At 38.5% G+C, this 20,219-nt stretch overlaps 1 protein-coding gene across 3 annotated transcripts in view; it reads left to right on the top strand.

Moving 5' to 3' along the window:
- Positions 1 to 20,219, top strand: part of SH3RF1 (SH3 domain containing ring finger 1) — a 230,164-nt gene that overhangs the window by 126,873 nt on the left and 83,072 nt on the right. For all 3 annotated transcript variants that reach the window (XM_072625485.1, XM_072625483.1, XM_072625484.1), the window contains exon 3: positions 18,835 to 19,110. In XM_072625485.1, coding sequence (XP_072481586.1) covers positions 18,835 to 19,110 — 276 coding nt within the window. The remainder of the gene's footprint in view (positions 1 to 18,834; positions 19,111 to 20,219) is intronic.

Here is a 20,219-nt window from a genome sequence, read left to right as displayed (position 1 = left end):
CTGGTATTATTACTTACAAAACTTCTGATTTTAGGAATTTGCCACTAAGGGTAGGGACATTGCAGGGAAACAACATCTCCCTTACTTCATGTCAGTTCCAGGCAGGAGTAGATTGTCAACTGGCATTCAGCCAGGCTTAAAGTCTGCCAGGTGTCAGTGGGGAAATTGAGTCAGGAGAATCCTACCTCAGCCCAGACTGAACAGTCGCTCTCCCAACCTTCCCATGAGATCACCTTTTTGCAGTTCATACCAGCATCTCACAGGCTTATTGGCATCATGTATCAGTGGCTCAGACCGCCTCTCTTGCTATCCACACCTGGAGTTAGACTCAGAAGAACAGTCAGTTAATAGTCCCACAAAAATCTTAAAATAGCAAGCTCCAATAATCAGTTTCAGACATGACTAATTTCACATTGGCCAAGGAACATCTTTGAAGCAGGTCTAAGTAGCCTACATGCCTTTCTATAGATGTTCTAGTTCCTGATTGAATAACAATCATAAGTCATTGCTCTAATAGATTTATATCTGTTTCCCAAACTACTTTATCCCTTTCTAACCCTGCTCAGTCTAAAAGAATGAGCTACACATGTGATAAGTTCAGACATTAACTTGAATATTTATGTTTATGTAATGAATTCAAATCAAAACAATCATTTAACTTTCAATGCCAAATATTACCAGAGGCTACCTACCTCTAAGAAAATTAGACTGAAATTCTTTTCCCCAAACTGAAGATGTCTCTGATTTAGTCTCAGTAATTGATTCAGTTAATTGTTTTAATACTAATTGCTTTTACATCATTTTGTAACCTGTAAAGATCTTATTCCAAGTTGGGACCTTTGTCCATTACCCCAAAAGAGTTTTAGTCTCATTTGTCTAAAGGCCCTGGAAAACCTCACCTTGAAAACTCCTTGGTTTTTCCCACGTGAACCAGCTCTCCTAAGGTCCACTCTATCACTATGCCCAAGTCTATTCTACTTCCCACTCTTAATTCTATCAGTCCAAATCTCCAGTTTACTGGCCACTACCATCAAGACCATTCCTGGAGCTCCCAGACCACCTGGGCCCCCCCCCCCCCCTTTTTGTTTTGTAAGGGATTCCTTTCCTTGAATCCCCCTGTAAATAAAATACAATTACAGTTAACTTTAAATCCCAATTTTGTTCTGTGTAACAATGATACAATATCTATTTATTCCCATTAGATTTAGAAAGAATGTCCCCAGGGATTTTATTTACTTCTTAGATCTTAAATTTGCCCTAAAGAGCCAGTCACTGAAGATCATTTCTTGTACATTTTCAAATTCTCACCAAAGCAAGTTCTATATACAATCTCCTCAGCTGCTGGGGCTGTACTTGTTACTAGCCTGAGGACTGCTTCTTTTCCCACATATACACACAGTGTACCAGCTTTAGGTTTTAGCATTAGAATTACAAATGGCAAACATAATTTTCGTAAGTGATAACAAATTGTTTTAGCTATGAACCTGAACAATAAATTTCAGATGACATCAATTGCATTTTCATATCCTATTAGAGAAACTAAATTCTTCCCACTTTTGTAACTTACAAATACAAATTGGATAGGTAGGCCTTCCAAAAACCCATACGAAAGATTTTACAAAGTATTTCTTAATACAGCAAATATTTCCTCTCTTATGAACAGTTTGCAATTTATCACAATCCCCTTGAAACTAATTGACAGAAATCACAAGAAAAGACCTAAACCCAAAGCCTTTTCACATTTGTCCATAAATTTTCTTTTACAAAAATGACTTTAGAGTAAATGCTTGATTCATGGCAAAAACAACTTTAGCTAAAATTTCCTTTTCAACAACAGAAATAAACTTTTAACATAATACATGCTCAGATGAAACAGGCTTGAAAATCACACACACACACACATATATATATATATATATATATATATATATATATATATATATATATATACATGTACATTTTAAAAGTGTTCTCATTTTCTTAATAAGAATGCTACAAGGAAACTCTTATAAAAAATTCATAACATCTTTTCTTAACCAATTCATTAATTAACTTAACAATGCAATTTCTAATATAATATTTAGATGGATTACCTAAAAATTTAAACTTATTTAAGTTTACTTAAAACTTAAAAGAAGCCATTAACCTATTCAGCTCTTTTTTTATAACCAAATGTAAGTTTCAAATTATCAAATTTCTATCACATCTTTTTAAAACCCCAATCTATATGTAATAAATTACAAAATTTAAAATCGTGTAACAGTTACATTAGATCAATGTTGCATCTAACAAATACCTATCCTTTTGTTAATGGATCTAACATTTTTAGCAGAAATGCTACTAGGTGTCTCTGCCCTCCTCTTATTTGTGCCAGGATTCCCAAGGCCACCCCTTTCTGGCCCTCCCACCCTGCAAAGAAAAAGAAAAACCTAAACTTATTATCTTTTTACTTTAAATACATTGTCTGGCATCAAATATATTGATCTAATTAAACCTAAATCCAAAACTCTCAGCTCTAAGTTGCTTACTTGAGATTTTTTTACTTTCTAATCTTCTGCTTACTTCCACCAAACTTTAATAAATTCTAACCTATCTGAAACATTAAATTAAGAATGACACATTTCACCTATTCACACTTCCAAATACGACCAGAATGAATTCACTTAACTTTCTGTTATTTCCCATTACACTAAAATTTCTTCTTTTGGGTGTGGCAGGAAATGGTTAAATGGTTGCCAGCATGCCTCTTAGGTCTGAGGGAAAAAGATTTTTTTTTTTCCTTTCTCTCCCTCCTTGTCCCTCCGCCCCTCTGAAACTAGTCTGGAGGGGTTGAAGAAAGGGAGTAACAGGAATTTCAAGGACGGTTCAGCTCAGTCTTTCTGCTCCTGCTGGCTGGCTGGCTAAATTTACAACCTTATCAGATAAAAACAGAGACACACAGACTTTCATTCACACAGCAATACCAACACAACATATACAGACAATTTAACAGAATAGAATAGTACATATAGGTTTAAATTTTTGGCAAACCCAATCCTCAGAGGAAACATATTTGGGCCAGATTGTGCCTCCTCCTCCGATGTCTTTTCACCCCATATGAAACAACAGTACTTAATCATCTTCTTCTACATTCTTTTCTCTATAATTTGGTAATTCATGCCAGTTTTGTAATCAGTTTCCCAAGGGGCTATTTACCGGTATTTCTTCCTGACTCCACTCCGAAGCTCTATTCTTGGACTGCTTTTGTCTCATTTTGGTCGAGGGTTGTCGCCAACACCTCCGAGTCTGAGACTCAACAAATTGTGCTAGCTCCCTTGCTAGCTCTCCTGCTGGCTCCTTTGGTCGAGGGTTGTCGCCAACACCTCCGAGTCTGAGACTCAACGAATTATGCTAGCTCCCTTGCTAGCTTCTCTTGCCAGCTCTCAGGTGAGGGTTGCCCTTCACCAGCAGTCACCCAGCAAACGTTTTTGGGGGGGGCCCTTCACCCTGGGGTCCCGCAGTCCACTAATTTGGTTGGGAGTTGTCACCTTCTCCCCGAGTCTATCTAAGACTCAACGAATTGACCCCCAGACCCCGCCCGCGCTTACCGCTGGGCCATACGCGTACAAGTTGCCTGACTGCAACCGTCAACACCAACCGGTTGGCATTTTTACACACTTCACAGCTTCGGAGTCTTTGGAGTCCCTATCTCTATTCTTTTCTGTCTTCACTGAGTTCCTCTGCTTCGGGTCATTACCTTGCAGAGAGGGAGGCCCGGCAGCCCTTTTCAAGGACGATGGGGAAATCTCCCCACAGGCGCCCAGTCTTTGAACTGAGCTGTCAGCCATCTCTCAGAAAGGTCACAGATCCCAGACGAGCCCCCAAACTGTGTGGGATGGCTCAGGTCCCTACATAAATCAGTTACTCAGAGGCCTCTCAAAGTGATGACAGAAAAGTGATTTATTCGATTCTCAAGAAGTGGGGCTCACCTGTAGGAGTAGGAAAGCCAAAGCCAAAGAACAGGACAGTGATTTATATAGACCCTAACGCAAGTCCCTCCTCCCCCCACTGACCATTATCCTCATTAGCTGAGAATATGGTCTTACATTCTAGACATGAAATCTAACCAATCCCTTTTGAAATGAAGACATCGAGGAATTATGTAAGTTTTGTCCAATCATTGAGACCCTAATACACTACACAGTTTTATATCCTTATATGGAACTATTCTATTCTAAAAATATTGTAACCTTGAGCCTTTAGGCCTTACCTCACCCCTGGGAGAAAAATTACAATCTGAGAAGTCTTCACTAAGTCTAACCCATTCACCTTCTTTGTAAACTCAGAATCTCCCCAAGTCTAGTGCTCTCTGCACATAGTAGGCCATTCAGTAAATGACTTGTCGAATTGAATTGAAGTTGATGCCATGCTTGGGTACCATTGTAAAGTGATATCCAGCTCTTAGTGACCCCATGTGGGGTTTTCTTCACAAAGATACTGGAGTAATTTGTCATTTTTTTCTCTAGTGGATTAAGACAAGCAGCGGTTAAATGGTTTGCCATTTCCTCACTGCTAGTGAGTTTCTGAGTCTGGATTTGAACTCAGGTCTGACTCTAGACCCAGTGTTCTCTCCAGTGAACCATCCAGCTGCCTCATGCTGGGTGTTACCTATTTGTATTTGAGGAGTTCAGACATCTATGTTGTGAGTTTTTTCCCCCTTTTTTTTTTTGGTAAGTGTAGAAACTCAATTGATTAAAAAAATAAAGTTCGTTTGAGTATTTTTCAGTATCATCAGTTTTGCTTTTTCTTAAACCCAGGTACAATGCTGACCATGAGTTTTCAGAGGTGGTAACTCCTATTCACATAGAACTTTGTCCATCAGGCTTTCCTGCTGTCACTAAGTTGTTGTCTAAATTAGTTTTGATTTATGACAAGGCAGAAAACTGGGCTTTTGTGCAATTTGAGGCTTGACTTGACAATATTTTTTACTATAGACTGTTCTCAATGCATATTTTTTCTTTATAAAAATTTACAATGGCTCCCTTCATGGTTTTGCCTAGATCCTCCATTCTTAAGGCTTTCCAAGGAGAAAATGATATTACAAACCTTGTGACTCTTGTTTCCTCACAATAGTGAGAGAAGTTAGACAAATATTTATTTGTTTTAGTTGATAGAAGAGAAGTTTAGAAAAGTAGTGGTGATCTTTATGGAATGCCTGCAGTGGGCTCACTGCTTACCCTTTTAGCATTGTCCCTGCATCCTCTTCAAACCAGTAGGAGAATCTGGTAAAGGGTGGTGTAGAAAACAGGGGTTGGCTTTCAGTGGGATATTTTATTGAAGGAAAATTTGGCAGTAAAACTTGTATGAGTGAACATAGAAACCTGGAATAGTTGAAATGGAAATCAAGAAGTATAAGGATGAATGAAGAAAAGAGAGATTGCTTTTTTGAGCCTCCTTGTAATTTAATTCTTTAATGGGTCTTTGAAATCCTTGAAATGAGTACTTCTTCCCATAGTAAAGATTGTAGCTTATCTTTTGCAGCTCATGTCCATATCTTCACATGGATCGTCAATAGAGAGTTTACCTAAAATGGGTAGCCTGGCTCTAGGCCTTTTGACATTTCCTGAGTGACAGTGGAGCATATATGATCCCTCTTGAGGCATGAATGGCCTTTCTCTGTCTTCAGTCATATGTCTCTCTGATAATATGGTACTCTTTGTTCTTTGTTGGTAATGGCCTGTATCATACTTAGGCCCATTACTCTCCATTATCGTTTTACTGATTCACAATGTTAGTTCTAGAGAAACCATAGTGTATTCATAGACATATGGCAGCACCAGAACACCAAAGGTGTTTAAAAATTAGAGTTTTAGTTGTAGGGAGAAGTTAAAATGACACATATAATATCCCAAATGCAATCCAGCCTTCTTCTTTCTATTCAATTCTAGACCCAGGTAATTGTCAAACTGTGGATAGTTATATGGACCAATCATAAATGCTAAAGACTTTGCATGTGTTCAGTGGTTGGGGCTAGGGGAAAAGGATAGTCTGCCTTCCTTTGTCCTACTTCCAAATAATAGAAGAAATGTTAAAAAGGAAAAAGGACAATAATATGAAGAGAGTGAATTGATGGTCATCAGATGGAGCCCCCAGTATTCTGTTCAATAAATGATGAATGGGTGGTGGAATTGTGAGATCAGTAATCCTTTAATGTTTTCGGTACCTTTGGCCGACTTTGTTAATCTGATCTAGCTTGATACCTTGAATGTCCTAATCTATACTCTTATCTGTTGAATTTCTACCCATCTTTTGAAATCCCCAATTCATGTGCTATCTCCCCTGTGACCCCTTTCTTGATCTTCTTGGTAAGATTTTCCCACTTGGCTCTCACACAGAGCTTTAATATACTTATTGTGGAACATGTGTCGTAATAGTCATGTGTCATAATCATCCTGATGCAGGAAAAGGAACTAAGGTTTGGTGTCAGGGGCCTATGGTTTTAACAACAATTCTGCCATTTTGGCGGGTTACTTAACTTTTGGGCTGCCATATCAACCTCTTTAAAATGAGGACATAGGACTAGGTGACTTCTGAGGTTCCCTCTTCTAAATTTATAACCTTATTACCTATGTCTTTTCTAGACTCTCTAAGCTTTTTATCATCATCCTAGATGCTTAGAAAATATTTGTTAAATGAAAGTTATATGCTAAAATAATCTTGGAGGGAAAAAAGGCATGAGATCAAATATATCTCATTTGAGTTTGTTCTGTTGGAATTAGTACATGTGGAGGAGGAGATGAAATCACACTTGGATTCCTGATGCTCCCAAAGGCTTTTTCTGGTTCCCAGGGCTGGATTTGGAATTGAAGGGTCTGGGTTAGAGTCCCAGCTCTGCTCTCTGTGACGCTATGCAAATGGAGTAACTTCTCGGGACTTCAGTTTTTCAAATGTAAAATGAAGTGGAAGGACCTTCCAGGTCCTTTTCAATTCTAAATCTGTGATCTTATGATCTGAAAGAACAGTTAGATCCTAGAAGTCACTGAATTATAGCTATTATTCTATTTTATCTAAAGTTAAAGATTTGCCCACTCTCTGCTTTAGAACTTTCTGTGAAACAATTATGTGCATACTTTGAGGAGAGTAATTCTCATTTCAAACTTGTTCTGCTGGCTATTTAAGAATCAGTACTTTCATGTAATTTTTCTCATTTTTATCTTCTTTCATTATAATATACTAGTAATGAATAGCCAATAGATTCCCCATTGTACAAAAGAACATATTTTAAAATCTTTAACCTTTGCAGAGGCAGTTAAGTTAGGTGGTGCAGTGGATAGAGCCCTGGACCTGGAATCACAAAGAACTGAGTTCAGTCTAGACTCAAACATTTACTAGCTGAGTGACTCTGGGCAAGTCATTTTACCTGCCTCAGTCTGCCTCAGTTTCCTCTTCTGTAAAATGGGGATAATACTACTTCTACCTCCCATGGTTGTTGTAAAGATAAAATGAGATAATATTTATAAATCACTGTATATATGTAGCTAATATTATTAGCTCTACAAATTTCCCTTTCTTCCCCACCTCTTTTTGTGTGTTGTCTCCCTCTTTAGATTATAAGCTCCTTGAGGACAAAGATTGCCTTTCTCTTTATTGTGTCCTGAGCACTTACCACAGGTGCCTGGTACAGAATAGGTGCTTAATAAATATTGATTGGATTGGATTACAACCAAGCTCTCCTTCAGTAACCTTGGAAAATCAAGGTGAACCCAGACAGTGTTTAGTGCTTATGTAGTTGGAAATATCACCTCAGTTAAAAATCAGCACTATTAAATTATGTTAAAGGATTATAGATTTAGAGCTGGAAGTCCAGCACCTCCATCTTATAGATAAGGCTGAGCCCCAGAGACATGAAATAACTTGCTTGAAGTAAATGGAGTAAATGAAGTAAATGGTCATGAAGTAAATGGAAAAAACTTAATTTTGACCCTAGTTCCTGTGACTTCAAATTCAGCCATATTCTACCATCTTCTCCCAATTCTGCCCTATTGCATAGTTCTGAATAAAGGGCATCTCCCTAAAGTGAGATTTGAGATCCCTGTGAAAGGAAGAACATATATAGAACATATATTCACCGAAAAGTAACACTTATTACAGGCTGTACTCATGTTTATATGCGCCACATTGGAGGAAATGAAGCTTATGTTCAGGCCCATATGGTATTTACCCCCCAGTCATTGCCGCAGTAAACTGGATATATTTGTGGGGAGAAAAAAATCTCATTTTTCTTTCAGTAGTTGATTTTTGAACCCTTCCCTATATCATAGAGTGGTAGGCAATTCTCAAAAGAACTTGGATTGAAAGAGGCTGCCTTGCATCTGAATCTGAGCTTTGGGATTTGGAGGCTATAAAGCAGATTGACAATGAAGCATATTTTATTTACTGGTAAGAATCGTAGATGAATCATCAGACTCACTTAGGCAGATCCTGCAATGCATCAGCCTCTTGCTAATGGGACTGACTGAGGCTCTTAGGACTTATTTGTAATTCAGAACATTTGTTTTAAAATATTTGTGTGGGCATAGGTTTCCTATGCATTCTTTTAAAAATATTATTTAGAGATTTTAGTGCCTATCACAGAAAAATACATTCATACATATTTTATGGAATAATAACCTTGGTGGCATAACATAACAGATAGAGAAGATAAGGGACCTTGGAGTCATGACAATTTGTTTTCAGTCCTGACTCTGAGACCTACTAACTGAATGACCTTGGGCAAGTCACTGAATTTCTGTGGGTCATTCAAAAGATGGCACTAGCAGCTGTTTGTTTTTGCCAAGAATAGGACAGAAGTTGAAGAAATTGAAGAAATAGATTGTTATATTACAGCATCAGAGTTTCCTAGCAGTATGAATTGTTTGAGAGAAGCAAAGTGACAAAGTGGTTAAAGTGGAGTTCAAGTCTTGTTTCTGATATATACCAGGTCTGTGACCATGGGCAAGTCAGTCAGCAAGCATTATCAAGTGTCTAATTTGTGCCAGGTGCAGCTAGTTGGTGCAGTAAATAGAGTGCTGGGCCTGGAGTCAGGAAGATGAATTCAATCCAGTCCTGGACACTTCCTAGCTGTGTGACCCTGGGTAAGTCATTTAACCCTTTTTGCCTCAGCTTTCTCATTTGTCAAATGAAGGAAATGGCAAACCACTCTAGTAGCTTTGCCAAAAAAAAAACCTCAGATGGAGTCATGAAGAATCTAACAAGGCTGAAACAACTCTACAACTACACAACTGTGCCAAGTGCTCTGAATACAAAGAAAGGCAAAAGACAGTTCCTATTCTCCAAGGGCTCACAGTCTAGTAGGGGAAGATGATATGCAAACAATTATGTATAAACAAGATATATGCAAGATAAATTGGAGATAATCAACAGAGAGAAGGCATTGGCATTAAGGAGATATAGGGAAAGGTTTGTTGTACAAGGTGGGATTTTAGCTGGGACTTGAAGGGGAGCAAAGGAAGCCAGTGGGTGGAGATGGGGAGGGAGAGAGTTCCAGGTATGGGGGTTAGCAAGTGAAAATGACCAGTCAGGAGACTGCAGGGAACAACAAAGGAGCCAGTCTCTAGCTTGTGGAGTGTTAGGGGTGGGACTGTAAAGTGTAAGGAGACAGTAAAGGTAGGAAAAGGCCAGGTTACAGGCTTTAAAAAATAAACTGAGGATTTAATAGTGGATCCTGGAAGCAATAGGGAGCCACTGAAGTTGATTGAGTGGGGATGAGGGTGGGGTTGACATGGTCAAACTTTAACTTTAGGAAGATTAGTTTAATATGTGAGTGGAGGATGAACTGGAGTGGGGAGAGACTTGAGACAGGGACCTCAATCAATAGGCCATTGCAGTAGTCCAGGTGTGATGAGGGCTTACATCAGTGTTGGAGCTGTTTTAGTGAAGAGAAGGGGATATATATGAGACATTCTGTGAAGGTAGGAGCAACAGTAGTTGGTAACATTAGATATGGGGAGTGAGAGACAACATGGACTTGAGGATGATACCTAGGTTGCAAACGTGAGTGACTGGATGGGATGATAGTTTTCTTGACAGTACTTGCGGAAGTAGGAAGAAAGCAGAGAGGGCAAGGCTCAAAGCTAATGAATTCAGTTTTGAACATGTTGAGTTTGAAATGTTTATGAGACATTCATTCAAAATATCCAGTGGTCATTTGGAGGTCAGGAGAGAGGTCAGGGCTGGACAAATAAATCTAGTGGATATGATAGCTTAAATTCAAACAAGCAAACTGATGAGATCACCAAGCCAAAATAGTATAGAGGGAGAAGAAATCCCAGGATAAAGCCTTGAGGGATACCTATGGTTAATGGGCATGTCCTAGATGAAGATCTAGAAGGGAGCAGTCAGACAAATAGAAGGAGATCCAGGTGTCACAGAAATCTCAGACAAATAGGAGGAGATCTAGGAGGAGTAATGTCACAGAAATCTAGAGAGAAGAGTGTCCATCCTATAGTATCAAGGAGAAGAGATGAACTCATAGTGTGAGACGCAGCAGAGAAGTCTGAAGGGATGAAGATTGAGAAAAGTCCATTAAATTTGGCAGTTAAGAGATTGCTGGTAACTCTGGAGGGAATACTTTCAGTTGTGTGTTGGAAAGCCAGACTGCCTAGAGAGTTTAGAAGGAAGTGAGAGGAAAGGATATGGAGGTCTTCTCAAAGAGTTTAGCCAAGCAAAGGAAAAGAGAGTTGATTGCTGACATGGGAGGAATGGATCAAGTTAGGGTTTTTTGAGGCTGGGGGAGACATAGGCATGTTTGTAGGCCGTAGGGAAGGGGCCAGTAGACCGGGAGACATTGCAGATAAGTGAGAGAGTAGTGATGATAGTGGGGGTGATTTCCTGGAGAAGATCTCTTGGAGTGGGATCCCTTAGGTGGGTAGAAAGAGTCCCTTAATTCTTCAGTGCCCCAGGCAATTCTCTAACAAGATAAAGAAACACATTTTTGAGGTGTAACTGGAGTGAGTTTCCTCACCACATGAATGAATTCCAAGTTAGGACCAAAAAAAACCCATAAGCATATATTATTGAGGTATTCCATACTCAGTTCACACATACCTTCCTATGATTCTATTTATTATTCCTATAGATAATTTCTTATGGCATAAAATTTGTTATGGCATAACAAACCACAATATTTCCAAATGTCTGATACTCTCTTGGATATGTTAGAAAAGGGAGACATGGATAAACTAAGTGACTTCCACCTTGGAGATTCTGTGATCCCATGGAAATGATCCCGTGGCTTACTGTCATAATTTTTTTTAAATTAGTAATATAACTAATATTTATTTAAATCCTTCTCTATTGGAAAATCTTAGAAAGTGAGAATGTCTAATACACCAAACATTGTATTAAGCAACTTTGTAAAACCCAAATGAATATGAAATTCTCTTTACAACTTTTATTTTTCTTTAATTTTCACTAGAGCTGACTGAGTAAATGACAGCTGCAGACCAGCGAGTAAGCTGCAGAGTGGTAGAGTTCTCCTCCTTCCCACCCCTTTCTCTCTTTCTCTGAGTGTTTTTTTCCTCCCTCTCCTTTTAAGCCTCCCTTTCATGTGTAGCCAAGTGAAAGACTCAGAACGAAATATAAACTCTGGCTCAGCAGATCTTGGGGGCCTGGAGGCTGATGAGAGAATTTAGAGGCCAGGAAGCAAGCCTGGGAAGACAGCCTGCAGGCACAGGGCAGTAGGGCCCCAGGGCAGGCTTTGGCTCTTAGATCTTTTTGAGGGGGAGATGAATGTGAAGATAGTGCCCTGGTGGGTTGTGATATATAGTGCCCCCAAGAATAGTGAAGGGGGGGGGGGTCTATCCAAACCAAGGGCATTTGTTTTATTGCTCTTCAGAATGGATTCATTATTCATCCTTAATCATTGACTATCCCAGTTAGAATAAGGCCTTCCTCTTCCTGAACTTTTTTTTTTTTAATTATAGAGCAGAATACATTTTATTTAATGTGGGAAATGTTCCTTTGAGATCCTTGACAGAATGTGACTTCTTGGATTCTGACTCTCAGGGTTTAATTGAAAAAGGAACATTGTGGGAAAATGGAGCCAGATGTTTGAGCGTGGGTTCATTTTCTGTGGCCTCTGTGATCCACTATGTTTCATTGTTTCATAATTGATTTTTGCTATACCCTCAATAGATCAGCCAGCAGTAAATTACCAAGTGGGTAATAGTCACTAGAAGGACATGAGCCCACAACAAGGAGAATCCTAGTGTTGTTGTAATAAATGATATTATTCTCCACCATTTGTAGGATTAAGAATGCTTAATACATTTTTTGGAATAGTTCATAATTTGTCTTGAATAAACAGGCCACTGGGTTCTAGATGTGATTGTATTCAGGGAATAAGTACCAACCTTCAAATGTGACAACAGTTCATCAAAGGAAAGCTGGTTTGTAGTTCTTTGTAGGCCTGCAGATGTCCTTCAAAGATCAGCTCATTAAGGGAAAATTCCATGTGGGATAGTGGATAGGACTTGGAGTCTGGAAGACGTGGGTTCTAATCTCACTATAGACACTTCCAGTTGTGTGACTATATTTTAAAATCCTTAGGAAAAGAAAACAACTCGCTGTATGTTTTAAAGTACTAAATACTTCTAGGAATATTGTCTGAGTTGTGATGAAGTAGACATTTTCAGGGTGACATTGTGGCATAAATTCCTTCAGGACGGAATCTTATCTGTAGTTTCCTCATCTGTAAAATGAGGGTAATAGATATTTGTTGGGAGACTCCACCCAGAAGGGGGAAAATGCTTAATAAATAATTCGGGAATGATCTGTCCCCTTTTTTCCTGGCCAACAACAGTAAACAACTATGTCAGTCACTGTGCTAAGGAGAGATGGAGTACGGGTGGGGGTGGGGCGTTACCAAAAAAGGGCAAAACAATGTCTGCTTGAAAGGAGCCTACAGTCTAATTGAGAGACAACTTGCAAACAAGCTATATTGAGAGGGAAGGCACTGAGATGAATGTTTCTTGCAGATCTTGTAGAAGTTGGAGTTTTAGCTGAGGGTGTGGTAGAAGCCAGGGAAGTTAGGAGATGAAGATGAAAAAGAAGAGTACCAGTCATGGACAACAGCTAGGGAAAATGCTTGGATTTAGGAGAGGGAGTGTAATATGTCGAGAACCACAAGAAGGCCGATATCAATGAATTGCACAGATTTCTCTGCTAGAGAGAATGTCCATTTAGAAAACACTCTGCCAATGACCACTGGCAACTACTATGCAGTTTCTGTTCCTTACTCCTTTTGAATCTTCTCTGAGAAGTTTAACATACATCTTTGTTTATTTGGGAGACATGTTTTTGTATAAAGTAGGCTAGACAGAACTAATTAAGATGAAGAAGGATTGGAGGAACTGGCCATCAGGTTGGACAAAATTATTTGTGACTAGGTTTGTTGACGATTTGAATTTAATTTTCTGTAGGCTTGGGTATTGGCCATATCAAAATGAGTCATGGCCATATCTGAAATATCCCCTACTACTAAGTGGTTTTGACAATGAATTTCTAATTTCTTTTATTTTTTTATCTGAAATCATTTTTATGTTTTAAAATGCTAAGTACTTAACTTCATGTGGGAAGCTTAAGCATGGTGGTGGACATATTCAATATAGTCAGCAGTTAGTGAGCAAGTATTTATTAAGCACCTGCTATCTTACCAGGCACTGTGCTAAATACTAGGGATACAAAAATTATACTATGTTGTGATCAAAACCATCTTATTTTGAAAGTTACAAGAATCTATTTATTCCATAATATTTGAAAACTTACCTTCTACCACAGGTTTTGTTGTGCTCTCTATTGATGAAAACAAAAACAGCTGGGTTTTAATTTGCTTTTATGGACTATTTTCCTACCTATCGTTTGTGGATACAACCAGAGGTTGAAAGGATGATGGATTTGGTGTTGCAGGATCTGGGTGCAAATAAAGGATCAGCTACTTCTCTGGACCTCAGTTTCCTCATATGTAAGATGAGGGGTTTTGACTTCTCAAATTTTGACCTCCTCTTCTAAATCTGTGATCCCCTTGCTCTCCAGAAAAAAATGATAGACTTCTACGTCAAGACAGACTAACAATGCAGGGTGCCTCAGACCAGAAATATAAAGACTAAATGGGGCATATGACAAACATTTACAAAATCCTAAGAAATAGTACAAGCTAAAAATGTAAATAGTTTCAGACTTATGGATGAATGACCATCTTTATTTTTGAGAGAATCTAGGAAAGTTCAAACTACGTTTCATCGTTGGAGGTCAGTGTTACTGAGGGCAAGGATCCCCTCCAACCAATCCCAGTGTCAGAGATAGGATCTTTTACTGTGCTAAGTGACCTTGACCCAGTGTTGTGCTTCCTATAGTGAAGGAAATATATACATCCATCTTTGGGGCATCCTGGTACATTGGAAAAACTCTATTTGGAGTTAGAGGACCTCTGTTCAGATTTCCCCTCTGTGTGACCATGGGCAAATCACTTGATCACTTGGTGCCTCAGTTTCCTCAATCTGATGACCTCTAAGATCCCTTTAAGCTGTAGGTCTGTGATCTCACAAATGCATAAGGTAGGATTACATCTATATATCTCTGTATCTTACCTTCTCTAGGGGTAGCCTTTGGGTCATGGCATTGTCTGTGTCTGTGATTAGGCTGTTCTGACCATCTCTTAAATCCTATTCTGGAAAAAACTAAGAAGAATGAGTCACCATATTGTCATTGTTGTTGTTCATCCTTGGTCAATCTTTTCTTTTACCCTCAACCTGGTTTAGCCCATCTGCTGAAATGGTTTTACTGAGATGTGGCCATTGCATGTGCTATAGCTTCTTAGAGCTACAGGTTGAGTGTCAAGTGGAGACCAAAGGTGGATGAGCCCTGAAAAGGGCTTGGGGGGGACTCACACCAGAGATGCTGGTCTTCCTGAATATCCATACACCCTCACCAGATTAGGCCATTATTAAATAATGGTAGAATAATCAAATCAAATAAGAATAGTAGAATTTGTAGGTTTATAGAAATAAGAACTCAAATTGTGATTTTATGGTGTTGGCCATGGAGTCAGGAAACATCAGAGTTTTAATGTTACTTCAGACTAGCTGTGTGACATCTAACCTTTTTCAACATCAGTTTCTTTATCTGCCAAATGGAAATAATAATAGTGCCTAACTCACAGGATTGTTGTGGATCAAATGAGAGAACTTTGCAAACCTTAAAGCAGTCTATAAATACTAGCTATTGTTAGCTAAAGCTATAATCCCATGATCTGTTATAACTACAGAATCCCAAGTAAGAATAGGACTAGACCTGTGATTTCATTGGTATGAGGGGGTGGGAAGGGAAGGGGAATAAATATTTGTGTAGCACCTACTATGTTGCAGGTACTGTGCTAAGTGCTTTATAGAAAATCTCATTTGATCTGCAAGATAGGTGCACAGTTAGTAAATGTTTGAAACTAGATTTGAACTCATGTCTTCCTGACTCCAAGCTCAGGGCTTTATTCTATTGTGCCACCTTGCTGCCTCTGTTGCCTGATGAAAAGACTCCTCATACCAAAGATGGCACCTTCTCTGCAACCCCCCAGCCTTAGAGAGTTGCCTAAAGCACTGAGAGATTTTGACTTCCTGTTCAGGGTTTCACAGTATGTTTGGGAGCTGGGACTTGAGCCTAGGTTTTCCTGGTTCCGAGGTCATCTCTATCCACTACACCATGCTGCCTTGCAGAGGATTTATAAAGCAAAGGAATTGCCCTAGATTTGGATTTGTTATGCTTAGGTTCAAAAGATACCTTTGCAGGAAATTACCTATGTAACCCTGGGAAAATCACATCATTCTCTGTGGACCTCATTTCCTTATGTGTAAAACAAGAGGCTTGGACTGCTTGATCTGTAAGGACCTTTATGCTCCTCGTCCTTTTCGTGTGACTTTGGAATCACAGTGTAGCTTTAGGAATCTTACTGGATCTTAGATCCGACCCAACCCAATGGAATAGGAGTATTGCTTTGAAAAGAGTGCCGTACTTGAAGTCAGAAGACCTGAGTTCAAATTCCACCATGCTTTTTCCTGCAAGCCATTCAGTCTTAGTTGAGGGTTTTACTTACCTCCTCTGTTAAATGAGAGGGAGGTAGCAGCGTTACAGGAATCATGCTCCAGATTTCCAAGCTAAAATTCTCGATTAGACAGCCTCCTTCTGTATTGTTTTGAGGTTCTTATACTTACTCAGTTTGATTATTTACATGATTAAGATGAAATTGTCTATAGAACACTATAGAAAACCACGAAACAAAGCAGCCATTTTGGTGTCACTGATTGTGGCTTGTCAGTGTCAAAGTGCTCACTTGTTAGGGCAGTCTGACTTTAAAGATACATGTTGTCAATGACTTGTGGAAGACAGATCAGGCTTGTTTTTCTTAACCTTAGGAGACAACACTAAGATGAATAGGGAGTTTTGATTCAATGTGAAGAAAAACTTCTAACAATTAGAGCTGTCCACATAGAAAGAACTGCCTTGGAAGACTGCAAATTCCCAACCAACAACTTGTTGGAAAATTTGTAGAAGAGATTTATGATTCCCATGTGAGTTCAGCTAGATGACCTCCAAAGTCCCTTTCCATCTTAGGCTTTGTGGTTCTCAGTGTGGGTAAAGACCAAAGGATTATCAGTCCATTCTTTCATGTTGTCTGCTCCTTGGAGTGTGAGCTCCCTGAGATCAGAGACCATATTTTTAACCTTTCTTTGCATTAGTGGTTAACACAGTGCTTGGCACATAAGTGTGCTTGACCCACTTAACAGCTATAAAATGAATGAACTGTGCTTTTGTGTAATAGGAAAAGCTAACATTTATATAGTGCTTTGAGATTTACAAAGTGCTTTACAGACACCTCATTTTATCTTTCTAATACCCTTGGAAAGTGGGTCCCATTATTACCCCCATTTTACAGATAAGAAAACTGAGGCAGGCTGACTTGACCAGAGTCACCCAGGCCAGTGAGTCTGAAGCTAAATTTGAACTCCTATCTTTCTGGTTCCATAGTCAGGAGACAGAGAGATGGCACAGTGGATAAAACATTGGATCTTAAATCAGGAAGTCTCTGAGTTCAAATCTCACATTAGATACTTAGTAGCTGTGAGACCCTGGGCCAAATAATTTAACCTCCGTATGCCTTAGTTTCCTCTTCTGTAAAAGGTAGCTAATAATAATACCCACCCCCTGTGGTTATTGTGTGGATTAACTGAGATAATATTTGTTAAGCACTTTGTAAACCTTAAAGCGTTATATGAAGGATTGCTATTATTATTCATACAGCTCTATTTCTGCTTTCAGTGTTAAATGGTTATTAATATTGATTAGAGCTATTAATATCAGCTCAAGTCAGTATTTCATAATAGTATTTGCCTTTTATAATAGTTTTATACCTGAGAGTCAGACTCAGAAACGCACTTTCATTATCAGTGATCAAAACAAAAGCTGTTATTAAGTATAATTAGCTTTAGAAATAAAAGGCTAGACTGTATTTGATCATTGTTCTTATATCACTTTGGCTGTCATTTACATTTAAAATTTATCAGTAACATACATGAGTTTCAGTAATTGAATTTTTGTCTTCCTTCCTCAGAACTGAAAAATGTCTACTTTAAGGCCTTACTTTTTTCTTTTTCTTCAGTTAAAAAAAATATATATTTATTTATTTTTAGTATTCAATATTCACTTTTATAAGATTTTGAGTTCTAAATTTTCTCCACTCCCCCTCCCCAAGATGGCATGCAATCTGATATAGGCTGTACTTGTATGATCATATTAAACGTATTTGCACATCAGTCATATTGGGAAAGAAGAATCAGAACAAAAGGGAAAAACCATGAGAAACAAAAAACCAAAAAAAGAAACTAGTATGCTTCAATCGGCATTCAGACTCCATAGTTCCCTGTCTGGATATAGATAGCATTTTCTGCCTTGAGTCTTTCGGGATCGTGTTAGACCATTGCATTGCTTAGAAGAGCTTAGAAGTCTGACAGAGTTGGTCATCTCACAATGTTGCTGTTACTGCGTACAATAGTTTTCCTGGTTCTGCTCACTTCACTCCGCATCGGTTTATGCAAGTCTTTCCAGGTTTTTCTAACGTTCTTCTGCTCACCATTTCTTATGAAACAGTACATTACATTCCATTACATTCATATGCCACAACTTGTTCAGCTGTTCCCTAGTTGATGGGCATGCCCTTGATTTCCAGTTCTTGACCACCACAAAAAGAGCTGCTATAAATATTTTTGTACGTGTGGGTCCTTTTCCAATTTTTATGATATCTTTGGGGTATAGACCTAATAGTGGTATTGCTGGACTAAAGGGTATGCACAGTATGGCATACTTCAAATTGTTTTCTAGAGTGGTTGGATCAGTTCACAACTCCATTAACAATGCATTAATGTTCTGATTTTCCCACAGCTTCTCCAGTATTTATTATTTTTCTGTTTTGTCATGTTAGCCAACCTGATAGGTGTGATGTAGTACTTCAGAGTTGTTTTTAATTTGCATTTCTCTAATCAGTAGTGATTTAGAGCATTTTTTTTCATATGACTATAGATAACTTTTAATTTCTTCATTTTAAAATGAATGCCTGTTTATGTCCTTTGACCATTTATCAATTGGGGAATACTTGTATTCTTATAGATTTGATTCATTTCTCTATATATTTTAGAAATGAGGCAAGGCCTTTTTAAAATGCTCTTAGTAAGTATTCATATTTTCAGACCTTTTTTCTCTCTGTGTTCTAGCATTAAAAACTCACAATCATGTTTTTCTTTCTCTTTTAAGGGTGTACCTCAGTTACCATGTGCCAAAGCATTATACAATTATGAGGGAAAAGAGCCAGGAGATCTTAACTTCACCAAGGGCGACATCATCATTTTGCGTCGACAGGTGGATGAAAACTGGTATCATGGAGAAGTCAACGGGATTCATGGATTTTTTCCCACTAATTTTGTGCAGATTATTAAACCTTTACCTCAGCCCCCCCCTCAGTGCAAAGCACTTTATGACTTTGAAGTGAGAGACAAGGAAGCTGACAAAGACTGTCTGCCATTTGCAAAGGTAAACTTTCTCAAGTTGGACTTTTTGTTTGTTTGTTTGTTTGTTTTGAGGCACGCAGTTACTTTCCCAGGGTCACACAGCTAGTAAGGGTCTGAGATCACATTTGAACTCAGGTCCTCCTGACTCCAGGGCAAGTGTTCCATGGTACCTAACTGCCCCTGGATATTTCTTTTCTTTTCTTTTCTTTTTTTAAGTTATTGTCTCTTCGTGTTTTTAAACCATAGTCATTTACCCTTAAACCACTGAACCTTGTAAACTACCCTGTCCTCCTCCTCTCCCCGGCAAAAGTCATTTAAGCAAAACTAATAGATATCATTATTATGTTTATCAGAGTATATACCATTCCACATCCATAGTTTATGCCTCTTGATTGGGGTGCTAGAGGTGAGTTTTATCATCAATTAATTAGAGTTAACCAGAGTTCAACTGCTTTTCACTGTTGTTCTATTTCCTTCCTATTTGGTTAACTGAATGGGATAGATTGATTCATGGCCATTTGTACTTCTTCTTACTTCCTTATACTACCATTTTACATGAACCAATTCCTAACTTTAAATAGGATCTTAATGTTTTAAAAAATAATAGTCAGTAGAGAAGCAGCATGACATAATGAATAGAACTGCTCTCAGTGTTGGGAAAACACATACTTAGCTAGGTGATCCTAACTAAGACCCTTAACCTCTCAGTGCCCCCAGGCGACTCTCTAAATTTCAGAATAGTTGACAACTTGCATTGACAAGTTTCTTCGTGGAAAGTTCCAGTGAAATTGCATGTGATCAGAAAAAAAAATCATTATTTACCAAAAATACTTTTGTTCATGGGGCAGCTAGGTGGCACAGTGGATAGAGCATTGGGCTTGGAATCAGGGACTCATTTTCGTGAATTCAAATCCAGCCTCAGAGGCTTACTAGCTATACAATCTGGGCGAGTCACTTAACCCTGTTTGCCTCAGTTTTGTCATCTGTAAAATGAGCTGGAGAAGGAAACAGCAAACCTTTCCAGCATCTTTGCCAAGAAAACCCCAATTGACATCACAAAACATTAACTTTTATTCACAAACTATTATTATATAAGTTCCAATTTTAAAAAAAAATCCCAAGTGTTTCCCT

The sequence above is a fragment of the Notamacropus eugenii genome, chromosome 7 (genome assembly GCF_028372415.1).
Source record: "Notamacropus eugenii isolate mMacEug1 chromosome 7, mMacEug1.pri_v2, whole genome shotgun sequence".
NCBI lineage: Eukaryota > Metazoa > Chordata > Mammalia > Diprotodontia > Macropodidae > Notamacropus > Notamacropus eugenii.
Note: the sequence above shows the minus strand (reverse complement) of the source record. Positions and strands in the feature narration are given on the sequence as shown.